The sequence below is a fragment of the Marmota marmota genome, unplaced genomic scaffold (assembly GCF_001458135.2).
Source record: "Marmota marmota marmota unplaced genomic scaffold, marMar, whole genome shotgun sequence".
Lineage (NCBI taxonomy): Eukaryota > Metazoa > Chordata > Mammalia > Rodentia > Sciuridae > Marmota > Marmota marmota.
The window spans coordinates 70,514,904-70,529,069 of record NW_026000026.1 but is presented as its reverse complement, the minus strand read 5'-3'; the positions used below and the strand labels follow the sequence as shown (position 1 = coordinate 70,529,069).

Genomic DNA, 14,166 nt, shown 5'->3' with positions numbered 1-14,166 from the left:
GCTATGGGCGTCCTATTAAGGAATTTGGAGCCCGACCCCACAATGTGTAGATCGGAGCCAACTTTTTCTTCTATCAGGTGCAGAGTCTCTGATTTTATATCTAGCTCCTTGATCCATTTTGAATTAACTTTTGTGCATGGCGAGAGAAAGGGGTTCAGCTTCATTTTGTTGCATATGGATTTCCAGTTTTCCCAGCACCATTTGTTGAAGATGCTATCCTTTCTCCATTGCAGAGGATATTTTCTTCTATTCCTGCTTTACTTAGTGTTTCTTGTCATGAAAGGGTATTAGATTTTGTCAAATGCTTTTTCCTTAGTAGTTGAGATGATCATGTGTTTTTTTCCCTTTCATTCTGTTTTTTTTTATTTTTTTGTAGTTATAGATGGACAGAATGCCTTTATTTTATTTGTTTATTTTTACGTGTGCTAAGGATCAAACCTAGTGTCTCACATGTGCTAGGCAAGCGCTCTGCCACTGAGATATAGCCCCAGCCCCAGCCTCATCCTTCATTCTGTTAATGTGACATATTACATTGGTTGATTTTCATGTTGAGCCACCCTTGTATTCCTGAGATAAATCCCACTTGATCATGTTGTATAATCCTCTTAATATGCTGCTAAATTTGGTTTGCTAATATATTGTTCGTAATTTTTTGCATGTATATTCATGAGCGATATTTGCCTGTAATTTTCTTGTAGTGTCTTTATCTGGCTTTAGTATCAGAGCAATACTGATCTCGTAGAATGAATTAGGAAGTCTTCTTATGTGTTCTGCTTTTGGAAGAGTTTGAAAACAATTGGTGTACTGCTATCCTTTTTAACAGGCTTTGCTGGTTAGGTCCTGGGCTTCTTGGCCTGGAGTTGCTTATTTGGAGCGCTGGTTTTGAAGCTGGGCCAGGTGAACTTTTTAGTATTTTTTTTGTTTTGTTTTGTTTTGTTTTGATGCCTCCATCTTGGCTATCTGTCTAGGGAAGCAGCCATGCTAATGATGCAGACTGGAGTCTCTACTGGCAAACTGGTCAAATTGTCAAGTTGGACTTTAAGACTTTAGCTTTTTCCATGTGTTCTCTTGTTTTCTTGGGCTGATGAGGTGGATGGTCTGATATTGTGCTTGTTGAATAAGAGCCATCTAAAGGATCAGAATAGGTCTGTTGACAGTGGGGTGGATTCTGTGTGGAAAATAACATTTATTTGGGATGGGAAAGTAGTGTAGTGTAGAGTGCTTACCTAGCATATGTAAGACCTTGGGTGGTTCAATTTCTTCAGCATCCTCCCTCCCCCTAATTTAAGGGCTGGGGATGTAGCTCAGTGGTGGAGCACTTGCCTTGCATGCACCAGGTTCTGTGTTCAATCCCAAGTACTGCAGAAAAAAAAAATTATCTAACATTTCAGGATAAAAGACTCCACTTAACATAGCTTTTCATTATTCTAAGGTCACAAATGATCATAGATGTGACTACACATATTTTTTCAAAGTAGTAATTTGTGTGTGTGTGCGTGTGCGCACGTGTGCCAATTATTACACTTTGTTCTTCCACCCAACAGTATTTTATGTACTTGTGTTTGTGTAATACCATGGTCAAATTTTTTAAAGACTTTTTATTTTTAGTAATAGATGACACAACACCTTCATTTTATTTATTTATTTGTTTGTTTATTTATTTAATGTGGTGCTAAGGATCAAACCCAGTGTCTCACCCGCATGAGGCAAGCACTCTGCCACTGAGCCACAAACCCAGCCCCCCACAGTCAAATTTTCTTAAACCTATTTTCATGGTAGTATCATTCCCTATTGTGCTGTTTTCAATGACTTTTTAAAAAATATTGCCTTTATTTAATCAGCAGATTTTTAAAAATACCTTTGTTTTATTATTTTTATGTGGTACTGAGGATCGAACCCAGTGCCTCCCACTTGCTAGGCAAGTGCTCTATCACTGAGCCACAACCCCAGCCCCTCATCAATAGATTTTTTTTTTGAGTACCAGACATAATGCTGGGCAAGATATAGCAATGGGGTTTGGTAGAGAATTGTCTTTTCCTTTGTGGAGTTCCCAGTCACATGGATTCTAGTTGTTGCAGGTTTATGAACTTCACTGATCACCAAAGACAGCTCTGAGCAGGATGAGAAGGTTGTGTAGTCCCTGGTACTGGTTCCTGTTATTGCCTTCTGAAATGAGAAGGAGATCTTTGCAGGATAGAGGCAGTTCTGCCTATTACTGAGCTCTCAGTATAAGTCCAGAATGAGAAATCCTGAAACCATGGCAGAGGGGCTCTGAAATGGGGCTGCTGTTTCCTAGGGAGGACTGCTGTTTCCTAGGCAATACTCTGCTTAATATTTTTAGTGCGTGGTCATGGCAGAACTAAATGTAGTTTCTGATCCCAAATTGGTAATAAATGTAGACGTATTTAGAGTCAGAAACAATGCATTTAAAATCCTCTGCTCCTTAATTGTCCTGCCAAGTGCTGAGTTTAGGTTTCTTTGTTTCTTGGCTACCTACCCAGCCTCCCACCATCTCTTGGAGAAGGCGCCTGGGTTTTCTCTGGGTGTTGGGTGGGATTGTGAAACCCGTGAGTTATGGCTCCCTGAGCTGTATTGAAAGGCATCTGATTTTTATGTTTCTGCCCACGTATGTAAATGTGTACATTTTAAAATTCATCTCCCTTTCAAGTTTTTAAAGATCTGGTATTATAAATAGTCTTGGGCTCTCAGGCGTGTTAAAAATAAAATATAATGTTTCAGTTGCTGACTTACCTGGAAGGCATAGTCAATGCCAACATGGTAGTAGTGAGTTTTGTGCATGGTGAGCCATCCTCTTATTGCTATGAAGTGTTTCTATAAGTAAATGTTGTTTTCCTGGGGCTCCTCAATCAAGTTTAAGGAACACCTTAATTGTTGCCTATTTCATCCTTACAAAGTTGTAATTTGTGTTTCAGGTTGTCCAGAACAGTATCCGTTTTCTCATGGCATATGCCTCAGGTGGGCTTTCTTTTTAATAATTGAACTGTCTGAGCCTCAGGTGTGGCAAACCACCTTATTCACTGATTGTGAACAGACTTCAGCCTCCTGAGGCAGTGATGGCATCTTTTGTATATTCTGTCCCATAGTATGGTGCCTACCATGCTCAGGAAACTGAGGCTATTGCTAAAATATCTGTGTGGTGCTTGTTTTTAGAGTGTGAATACTGAGTGTTTATAATCCACAGTGGCACAGAATAATGGTTGGTGTTTTACAGATTTTCAGATAGTCCTTTTGGAGTTATGGACTGGAAATCATACCTTTCTCCCTATTTTAGTCCCACTAAGAGAACTTGACATTCTCTGGAAGCCTAGAGACAGCAGGGGGATGGAAATATAACCTGATTCCTCCCTATTTACAGGTTGTAGTGTGTGGACAAGTGTGTGAGAGTTCCTGGTGTTCTTTGGGAACAGACTATAGAGAAAGCCTTTCATGCCTACTGTCAGGAAATCCAGTTATTATTTTGAAAGAGTAAAGGTGGGAATCTTGGGGTCCTTACTCCCTGGATGCCAGCTATTTCAGTTTAGGGTGGCCATAGCAATCTAGTTGGTTTCACTGGCTTTGACTACTCTTGCTATCCCTAAACTCCTCCTTAAAGGTACAAGAGTGGCAGCAGGAATTTGGAGACAGACCTGAGTCATCAGGAAGCTGAGCTCTGTAGTGTTTGGTCAACTGGCACCGATGTAGAGCCAGCCAGCTTCACTTAAGGTTTAAATGGAAATGTGCCTCTTACCATCCAGAGTACAGTCCAGACATGTGGGCAGACCTGTGGCTTAGGAAACCTGATCTCCAAGAAGGGGCTTGGTTGTCAGAACAGAAAACAAGGGGTTAAAGCCCTCATTAGTTTTGTTTATCTGGTATTTTGCTCAAAATTTTCTGTAATGATTGTTATTATTAAGGCTATGAGCTTTTGAAACCCCACTTTGCATCCAGCACTATTTATTTATTTATTTTTGTATTTTTATTTTATTTTTTTGGTATCAGGGATTAAACTCGGGGCACTTAATCACTGAGCCATGTCCCCAGCTCTTTTATTTATTTAAGTTTTGGGGGGGCGAACTGGGGATTGAACTAAGGCGCACTTGGCCACTAAGCCACATCCCCAGCTCTATTTTGTTGTTTAGTTAGAGATAGGGTCTCACTGAGTTGCTTAGCATCTCACTTTTGCTGAGGCTGGCATTGAACTAGCGATCCCTCTGCCTCATCCTCCCGAGCTGCTGGGATTACAGGCATGCGCCACTGTGCCCAGCCCCAGCTCTTTTTTGTATTTTATTTAGAGACGTGGTCTCACTGAGTTGCTTAGGGCATAGCAAGTTGCTGAGGCTGACCTTGAACTCACATCTACCTGCCTCAGCTTCCTGAGCCTCTGGGATTACAGATGTGGGCTACCATGCCTGGCTATTTTTGTATATTTTTTTAGTTATACATGACAGTAGAATATGTTTTGACATAATATATGGAGTATAACCTACTATTCTTGTGGTTGTACATAATATTTATTTATTTATTTTAAATATTTGTATTAGTTGTTCATGGACCTTTATTTTATTTACTTATGTATATGTGGTGCTGAGAATCGAACCCAGTGCCTCGCACATGCTAGACAAGTGCTCTACCACTGAGCAACAGCCCCAGCCCTATTTATTTATTTTTATGTGGTAGTAAGGATCTAACCCAGCACCTCACATATGCTAGGCAAGTGCTCTACCACTGAGCTACAACCCTAACCCCCTTTTTAGATATTTTGAGGCAGGGTCTCTCTAAGTTGCCCAGGCTGGCCTCAAACCTGCTGAGGCTGGCTCTGAACTTGACAATTCTGCCTCAGCCTTTCAAGTTGCTGGGATTACTGGGATGAGGATCCTCTCTTGAAAAGCTCTCTCTGATAAGTGGTGGGAGGGGAGGGGAGGGGTTGGGGAGATAGGAAGGATAGTAGAATGAAACAGACATTATTATTACTGTGTGTATATATGTGACTGCAAGACCAATGTGATTCTGCAACCTATGTACTCAGAGAAATGAGAAATTATATCCCATCTGATTCAAATGTATGATATGTCAAGATCACTGTACTGTCATGTGTAACTAAGTAAAACAAATTAAAAAAAAAAAAGAAAAGCTCTCTCTGGCCTCATTGCCCAAATCCAGTGGATTGACTCCTCAATCTGATCATTCAAATCTCTTGACATTGCTGCCCACAACTTAATTTTCTTTCTTTCTCTTTTTTGGTGGTACTGGGGACTGAACCCAGGACTTCACACATATTAGGCAAGTATTCTACCAGCTCTTTTGAAAATTTTACGTTTTGGGATAGAGTCTTGATAAATTGATTGTCTGCCCTTGAACTTGGGATCCTCCTGCCTCAGTCTCCCTCGTAGCTGGGACGGTAGGTGTGTGCCATAGCACCCAGCAATTCTCTCCTTTTTAGACTTTTGTGATTCTGAATTAATATTGTTGCTGTTACTCTGGTTCCTTGCTTGCTTGCTTTCTTTTCCTAACCCACAGCCATTAATTGAAGACGTGTTGGTCAACTGTCCTTTTTTCTCTATGGTTTTCTAATAACTTTACTCTTGTTATTTTGTTATCACCTCTTTGCTGATGACACCAAAAGTTTGCCCTGCCCAGCCCTATCTCCTTATTTGTCTTCTATAGGTATAAAGTTGCCAGAGCATTCCTGGTTCTACACAGAGACTCTGTGTCTAGTGACATTGAACTGATTATTCCAGATATAGATACCCAGTGCCTGCTGTATCTTTTGGGTCTTCAGCAGTCCAAATAAAGATTGAGCCTTAAGCTTCCTTCCAACATTCAGATTCTTTGAGTCTGTAACCAGGTAGGATAGATCTGGAGAGGGTAGGCTGGGTTTCCTTTAATTTAGTTACTTTGCTTGTCACTTGATTTCTTTTAGAGCCATTCTCTTATGCATTGAGATTGTAGATTGTAGTTTTTTTTTTTTTAAGATCGTGGTGATTGTTTTTATACCTTTATTTTGTTTGTTTATTTTTATGTGGTGCTGAGGATTGAACCCAGTGCCTCGCACATGCTAGGCAGGCACTCTACCACTGAGCTCCAGCCCTGAGATAGTAGTTTTTACTAATGGGCTTAGCTATCTTCTTAAAGATACTTTATTCCTACTGGGTTACAGGTGGGATAAGTCATATTCTCCTATCTCTTCTTCCCACTTTATCCCATCTTGTTTGGCCCTCCTTCCCAGGCTGTAGTCCCAGCTGGACCTATGGGACCCTCCTTGGCTCCCTTTGGTGTCTTGCAGGACCAGCAGTTGTCTTTATATTACCATTGGAAAGGCTCTCTCTTGCAGTCTGTAATAGTGGCTTTTTGCTTTCATAGCTCTCTGGTCAGGTAGAGGCTTGGGTTCCAGCAGCCTCTTCTATTCCTTCGTGGATGCCTTGAGCAATCTGTTTGCTTGGACCTAGGCATTACTTCAATACTTGGGGCAAATACTATATCCCCATTGTACAAATGGCCAGTTCTGAGTCTAGTCTAGCCAGTTAGGGGACTAAACTATAGTCTGCAGCCACACTTCTTTTGTTGTTCAAAGGCTCTTTCTATTTTATTATATCTACCCCTTGACTTTCTGTTTAGTATGGGTCTTAGGGCGAAAATCCTGTTTGTCTCACTACTTCAAACTTTTTTCTCTTGTCTTTCAATTCTTCTTTAAAATTCTATTTCTCAGGCCTTTGCACGTTGTTCTCCCTTGTCACGGCTGTCCTTTCAGTGTCCTCTTTGCATTGTTTTTTCAGCTTTATATTTGTCTGCTTAAATTAGGTGGTAAGCTTATGTTTGTGCAGAGGTGAGTGACTGTATGTGTGTATATGAGTTTGTGCAACCCATAAATAGTAATGAATGTGTGTCTGTGGGAAGAGCTCATCCTCTAACCTTCAGTTTATAAAGCAGGGGATTGTCTTACAGCTGTTCCTGCAGCTGGCAGTTCTATGCGCTGGCAGCCTGGCTCTCTGGATGACAGTATGCTGGGAAAAACTCTGAATGGGTTAGGTCTGCCTTGGAATTTCAGCAGAAAACTGGTTTGAGTCTCTTCATTTTCAGGCATGGGTGTTCTCCTTTATCTATTACTTTCAACTTCTGGAAGTGGCTACCCAACAAAATCCCGCCCTACTACTTTGAACCATGGGTAAGCTGGAGAGTATGTGGATCTTGCAAGAGGTAACACCTCTGGACAGTTATTCCAGCTGCCCTGGCTGGCTGTGAATCCAGGGACAATAGCCCTCATCCCCATTCCAGTGATGGAGGAATAGCCAGGTGCCAGGTGCTGTCCTAACTACTTTCCATGCATTGCTTTGTTTAATCCACCTTACCACCCTTAGAACTAGGAACTTTATTATACCCATTTTATAGGTGAAGAAACTGAGGCTTAGAGAAATTGTGTTCAAGATCACATAGCTAGGATTTGGTAGAACCAAGAACTAACCTCTGGTTTGTCTGACTCTAAATCCATGTACTCTGTTTTCTACTCAATATTTTTGTCTCATTTCCTCCTTATTAAATGGAAGTAGGAATTCTTGCTCTTTCACTTTTTCCAGAAGATTGAGGAAAAAGTGGACATACATTGTAGACATACATTGTAGGGTAAGATGGAACTCCAGAGACTCCAAGACAGGCTGCTGAGGTGACTTTGCTTACATAGGACACTGAAGACTTTTGTCTTGTCTACCTGTGCTCTGTGATTCAGAGCAGCCAGTGTACATGGAGCCTGCCAACCAGGTCAGAAGCTGGGAGAGACCCATCAGCTCTCCTCTCTCCTCCCCCTCCCCTTTTTGTTGGCTTCTTGCCATTCTCATTTCGTTTTTTTGTTTTCTTTTCTTAGAGAATACAAAAGTTACTGGAGGATGTCTTGTTCATACAGGGTCCAGTCCCCTCCCTAGTCTTGTCTGAATTGAGTGGAGGACAGGCACCAAGGGAAGTGGGGGTAGGTGGCCTCCTCCCACAGTCTCCACAAGCATCTGCTCTGGGCTGCAGTGAGCTGGCAATACAGATCACTGAGAGCATCCAACATCTATTTAAGTAGAGGTACAGCCTACAAATGGCGAGTTTTGATAGAAAAATGGGCATCTTGAGTACCTTATTATCTCTTTTGTTCCAAAACTCAAGGATACTTAAGGAAAGAGTTACTGGTGGAACATTGAAATGGGTTCCTCTTTCTTGGACTCTGATTGGTAGTGTTTTAAGTTGGATGAAGGCCATAGATGTAAAGATGTAGATCTGTCCTCCGTGAGAGCAGAGGATGATGAGAGGGTTTGTTCTGCAGGTTCTGTAGGGCCAGTGACCAGGGGAACCCAGGATTCATAAGTGACACCTGATTTAGGGAGGGTATCCTCTTCAGGCCAAGTGTGCTGAACCGTACTTCAGTGGTATGCTACAACTTTGGTTTTATGACAGAGACTGAAGTTTTGTGACTGCTTCTGCCAGTTCCTTTGTGATTGAGGGCCACCTTGACAAAATGTAACTGTGTGTTGCTTCTCCTTTCTCTGTTCTACCTCCCCTTCAGTCTCAGCATAAAGTCCAGGGCAAACTTTGCCTGTTCTCTCCACCTGCTGTTTTATTTATTTATTGTGGTGCTGGGGATTGAACCCATGCCCTCATGCATACTAGGCAATTGCTGTATTACTGAGCTACATTCCCAGCTTCACCTGCTACTTCTTGAGTAAAACCCAAGACCAAGTGAGATGGCTATAGGCCAGGCTTAAAAGGACAGAGGACACTGTTACCCATGCCTGCATGTTTCAGAGTTTGTGCTTGCTTTGTAAATGCCCCTTCTACGCCTGAGAAACTGTCTTGCCACCTACTTTTCTCCCAGCCTCATTTCACCTAGGTCTCTCCTCTCTTCTCAGTCCTCACACCCCTCTTATTCTTTATCCGTTTTCCATACCATGCCCCAATTTTTGTGGATGCAATAAATAGGTTAGGTGTATAGTCCATGTGAAATTATTGAGGGGAGATGAAGGATCCATTTGTGAATCGATCTCTCATCCCGAGTATTGGCAGAAAATGTTCCTGATGCTGTGAGTCTTTGCAGGACCTGGAGGTGCCTAGGAGTCCAGAGGGAGCTGCTATTTTTCTTGTCCTCTACTCCAGGAGGTGGAGAAATTGCTGTTTGTTCACCAGCTGCCCTAACCTCTTATTCCTCAGTTCCTCTGAGTCCTCTTCCTCCTGCTCATTTGTCATCTTTGCTCGACTTCTTCCTTCTCATTTATCGTTTCCCCAGTACCAGTCTCAGTGTTTATTCCTGGCTGTAAGAAGGGAGCATCTAACAGTGTGCACATGCATAAACACATGAATACTCTGAGATAAAGGAAGGAAATCTGTGGCTTTTGGATTAATCTTTCTTTTCTTTTATTGTATGTTCTGATAATGCTGTGAGACCCTCACTTCAATTCTTTATCTCCCCTAACCACCCTGGCCAGGCCAAGCCATAGGGGTAAGAAAGGTATATAGGGCTTTAGGAAAGCTCCAGGGCTGTACCCTCTTGGGACCCATCTCCTGGTCTCATCAGCCTTTTTCTTCTTGATGTGGCCCTTGCATCTTTTTCACCCTCACCTAACCTGGCCCCTCTCCCTTTCACACCCAGGCATGGCCAGGCACCTATATAGAATCTAACACTCCAGACAGTGAACTCCCTCTTTCAGTGCCCCCAGGGAGCTAGGTTGCTTGGGGAAGCTTGCCTGACACTCAGCCATTCCATTTTGTCATGAAGAAAAAGGTGGGGTGTGAGGAGGAACTGCAGAAAGCAAGGCTTTTGCTGCTGGGTGAGTGTAGCAGCTATTTTTAGTGTCCAAGCCTTTGCTTTTCCATTTGGCTGTGCTTTTTTAGCACAGTGCGGGTCCAGCAAGGCTGTTTTCTTTCATGGCTGCAGATGTCCTTAGGAAACGTTTTTGTTTTTTTTTTTTGTCTGCCCCTAGGGAGGTGTGGGCTGGGCAGAGTGGTAATAACTTCTCAGAGTGAATCTAGGCAGGGCTTTGGGCCCCACTGCAATTCTGTCATGGGGCCAATTTGTTGAGGTGGAGCAGGGAGGGGTGTAACAGAAATAGGAGAGAGAAAAGTTAATACCACACTCTTCAGAGATAACCCCTGTAATTGATTTGCTTAAGCCACCACTGGGTAAACCACTGAATGAGATACATTAGGGCCCAGGGTTACACATAAAAACCTATTTAAAGGGCTGGGCTAATATGGACACATTCTGAAATTTTCTAAGATTTTTGTTCTGTTTATTTAATTTTTGTCTTCTTTCTTTCCTAGTCTATTTGCCAATTTGGATTAATTCTTGATTTCCACTCTAGTTTACTAGTGAAAAATTGCTTAACTACTCCAAACAGAAACTCTGTTCCTATTAAACAGTAAGTCTCTATTACCCTTTTCCCTTAACCCCTGGTAAGCTTGATTCTACTTTCTGTCTTTGAATTAGCTATTGTAGATATTTCATGTAAGTAGAATCAAATATAATATCTGTCCTTTTATGTCTGGCTTATTTAATTTGACATAATATCTTCAAGGTTTATTCGTACTGCAGTGTGTATCATAATTTCATTCATTTTATATGATTGAATAATATTCCATTGTATGTATACCACATTTTAAAACCTGTTAATCTGTTCGTGGTCACTTGGATTATTTATAGCTTTGAATATTGTAAATAATGCTGCAGTGAACATTGCTTTATAAGTAGCTGTTCAAATCCCTGTTTTCAGTCCTTTTGGGTATATATGTAGGAGTAGAAGTGCTAGGAAATAGGGCAGTTCTATATGTTGCTTTTTAAGGAACCATCAAACTGTTTTACTTATAATGACTACACTGTTTTACTTATAATGTATGATGGTTCCATTGAATCCAAATCCTCACTGATACTTGTTATTTTACTTTTTTTTAAAAAAGTTGTTATAGCCAGGCATGGTGGCTCACCTCTGTAATCCCAGCAGCCTGGGAGGTTTGAGGCAGAAGGATCACAAGTTAAAGACCAGACTTAGCTACTTAGTGAGACTCTGTCTCAAAGTAAAAAATAAAAGGGCTGAGAATGTAGTTCAGAGGTAGAGTGTCCCTAGGTTCCAAACCCAGTACCACAAAACAAAAAAAGAAAATATTATAACCATCCTAGAGAGTGATAAGTGGGGTATCATTGTGATTTTGATTTGCATTTCCCTAATGGTTAACAATGTTGAAAATATTTTCACATTCTTATTAGCTGCGTATTTATTAGCTGATTATGTTGATATTTCTCCAAAATAGATATATATCCTTTGCCCATGTTTAAATTGGGTTATTTATCTCTATTGTTGAGATTCAGGAATTCTTATATAATCTGGACATTTTTGGCTGCTGTTGTTGGCTGTGCTGGGGATCAAGCCCAGGACCTTGTACTTGCTAGGCAAGTACCTTCCACTGAGCTACACTCCCAGCCCTGTTCTGGACATTAACCCTTACCATGTATATGATTTGTAAATGTTTTATCCTGTTCTATGGGTTGTCTTTTCACTCTCTGAATGTTGTGCTCCTGTTCGTGTGAGTGTGTGTTGGTGTGATCTCAAACCCAGGGCCTCATGCATGCTAGACATGTGCTTTACCACTGAGCTACACTTCCATCCCCAATCCCTTGATAATATTTCTTGAGACACAAAATTTTTTATTTTTTAAATATTTATATTTAGTTGTAGTTGGACACAATTCCTTTATTTTATTCATTTATTCTTATGTGGTGCTGAGGATTGAACATGTACCAGGGCCTTGTACATGCTAGGCAAGCACTCTACCACTGAGCCACAACCCCAGCCCCAAGATTTTCAACTTTGATAAATTCTTATATATATATTTTTCTATGGTTGCTTGTGCTTTTGGTATTATTTTTAAGAAACCATCACCAAATCCCAAGTTATTAAGATCACACCTATGTTTTCTTATAAGGGGTTTATACTTTTAGCTCTTAAATTAAGTTCTCTGATCTGTTTTGAGTTAGATTTTGTATATGGTGTAAGGAAAGGGTCCAACTTCATTCTTTTGCATATGCAGTTATCCTAGTAGTGTTTGTTGAAGAGACTGTCGTTTCCCCCACTGAATAATGTTGGCACCCTTGTTGAAAATTAATTGATTATATATATGATTATTGATGTGCTCTATTCTATTCTTTTGGTCTATATGGTTGTCCTTATGCCAGTACCTCCCTTTTGTAGGAAGTTTTTTTTTTTTTTTAAATTTTTATTGTTGGTTGTTCAAAACATTACATAGTTCTTGATATATCATATTTCACACTTTGATTCAAGTGGGTTATGAATTCCCATTTTTACCCCGAATACAGATTGCAGAATCACATCAGTTACACATCCATTGATTTACATATTGCCATACTAGTGTCTGTTGTATTCTGCTGCCTTTCCTATCCTCTACTATCCCCCCTTGTAGGAAGTTTTGAGATCAGAGGTGTGAGTCCTCTACCTATTCTTTTTCACAATTGTCTTGGCTGTTCTGGGCTCCTTAAAATTCCATATGAATTTTAGGACAAATTTTTCCATTTCTGCAAAAAAATACCACTGGGATTTTGATAGAGATTGCTTTGGGTAATATTATCATCTTAACAATATTAAGTCTGTAATCCATGAACATAGGATGTCCTTCCATCTTTATGGTTTTAAAAATTTTAACAAATCGGGTGTGGTGGTGTATGCCTGTAATCCCAGGGACTTGGGAGGCTGAGGCAGGAGGATCACTAGTTCAAAGCCAACCTCAGCAACAGCAAGGCCCTAAGCAACTCAGTGAGACCCTATCTCTAAATAAAATGCAAAATAGGGCTGGGAATGTGGCTCAGTGGTCTAGTGGCCCTGAGTTCAATCGCCAGTACCAACAAAAAATAAAATAAATTTTTTTTTTCATATTTATTTTTGAGTTTTCGGCGGACACAACATCTTTGTTTGTATGTGGTGTTGAGGATCGAACCCCGGCCGCACGCATGCCAGGCGAGCGCGCTACCGCTTGAGCTACATCCTCAGCCCATAAAATAAAAAAATTTTTTTTTTTAAGGTTCTTTTTTTTTTTTTTAATATTTATTTTTTAGTTTTCGGCGGAAACTACATCTTTGTTTGTATGTGGTGCTGAGGATCGAACCCGGGCCGCACGCATGCCAGGCGAGTGTGCTACCACTTGAGCCACATCCCCAGCCCCCATAAAATAAAATTTTAACAGCTACTAGGGCCTATACTTTTGTTTGGCCATTTGAAAAGGAATGCGAAAGGCTTCATGGCCTGGAAATATTGAACTTTGTTGGCATAGAGGGTGTTGATGTCATCTCTTTTCAGATATGATAATGGATGTGGTTAAAAGTAGATGTAGAGGCTTACATGGACTCGGCCCATATTTGTTCACATATAGATCAGGTGGTTAATTTTTCTCTCTACCGACCATACCCAATACACTCTCTACAAGCTAAGAATAGATTATTAATTGAGGAAGGAAGGGACCAGTGCTCTGATAGCACATGAAAAAGTCCTGGGTTACTGTACAGTTCCAACCAGAGCATTTCTCCCCTTGAGTAGTTGAATCTGTTACAGGAAATGGAAGCTTGAAACTTACCTAGAAATGGTAAAAGACCTAGATACCTTTATGTAGGAAATGTCTGACATCTGCGGGGCAAGTGCCATGATAGGAATCACAGTGCTGGGGGACCAGGTTCCAGCTTTTCATGGACCTTTGTTTTCTGTGCTTGTATCTTCAGGTCCCTGACTATGGTTCCTCAGAGCCTGCCTCCATCTAGGATGGTTCCCCTGGGGATGCTGCTTGGGTTACTGATGGCCTCCTGCTTCACCTTCTGCCTCAGTCATCAGAACCCAGTAAGTGTCTTACTGAAGATAGGTGGAATTTCTAATGAGATCTGAGAAAGTCTCCCTGTCAACCAACAGGGCTTCTGTGGGATGGGGTGGACTTTTATTTTTCTTTCTTAGAGAAATGTGGCTTTTTCTTTTCCATTTCTGAGTTCACTCCCTTCTTTTTTTTTCTTAATATTTTTTTTAGTTGTAGTTGGACACAATGCCTTTATTTTATTTATTGTTATGTGGTGCTGAGGATCGAACCCAGCGCCTCACATGTGCTAGGTGAGTACTCTACTGCTGAGCCACAACCCCAGCCCCCATTCCCTTC

At 41.1% G+C, this 14,166-nt stretch overlaps 1 protein-coding gene across 3 annotated transcripts in view; it reads left to right on the top strand.

The window, feature by feature from the left end:
• The window catches only part of Sil1 (SIL1 nucleotide exchange factor), a 257,124-nt gene that overhangs the window by 39,877 nt on the left and 203,081 nt on the right, over positions 1–14,166 (top strand). For all 3 annotated transcript variants that reach the window (XM_048811630.1, XM_048811628.1, XM_048811629.1), the window contains one exon: positions 13,745–13,859. In XM_048811630.1, coding sequence (XP_048667587.1) covers positions 13,755–13,859 — 105 coding nt within the window. In that variant the 5' untranslated portion in view covers positions 13,745–13,754. The remainder of the gene's footprint in view (positions 1–13,744; positions 13,860–14,166) is intronic.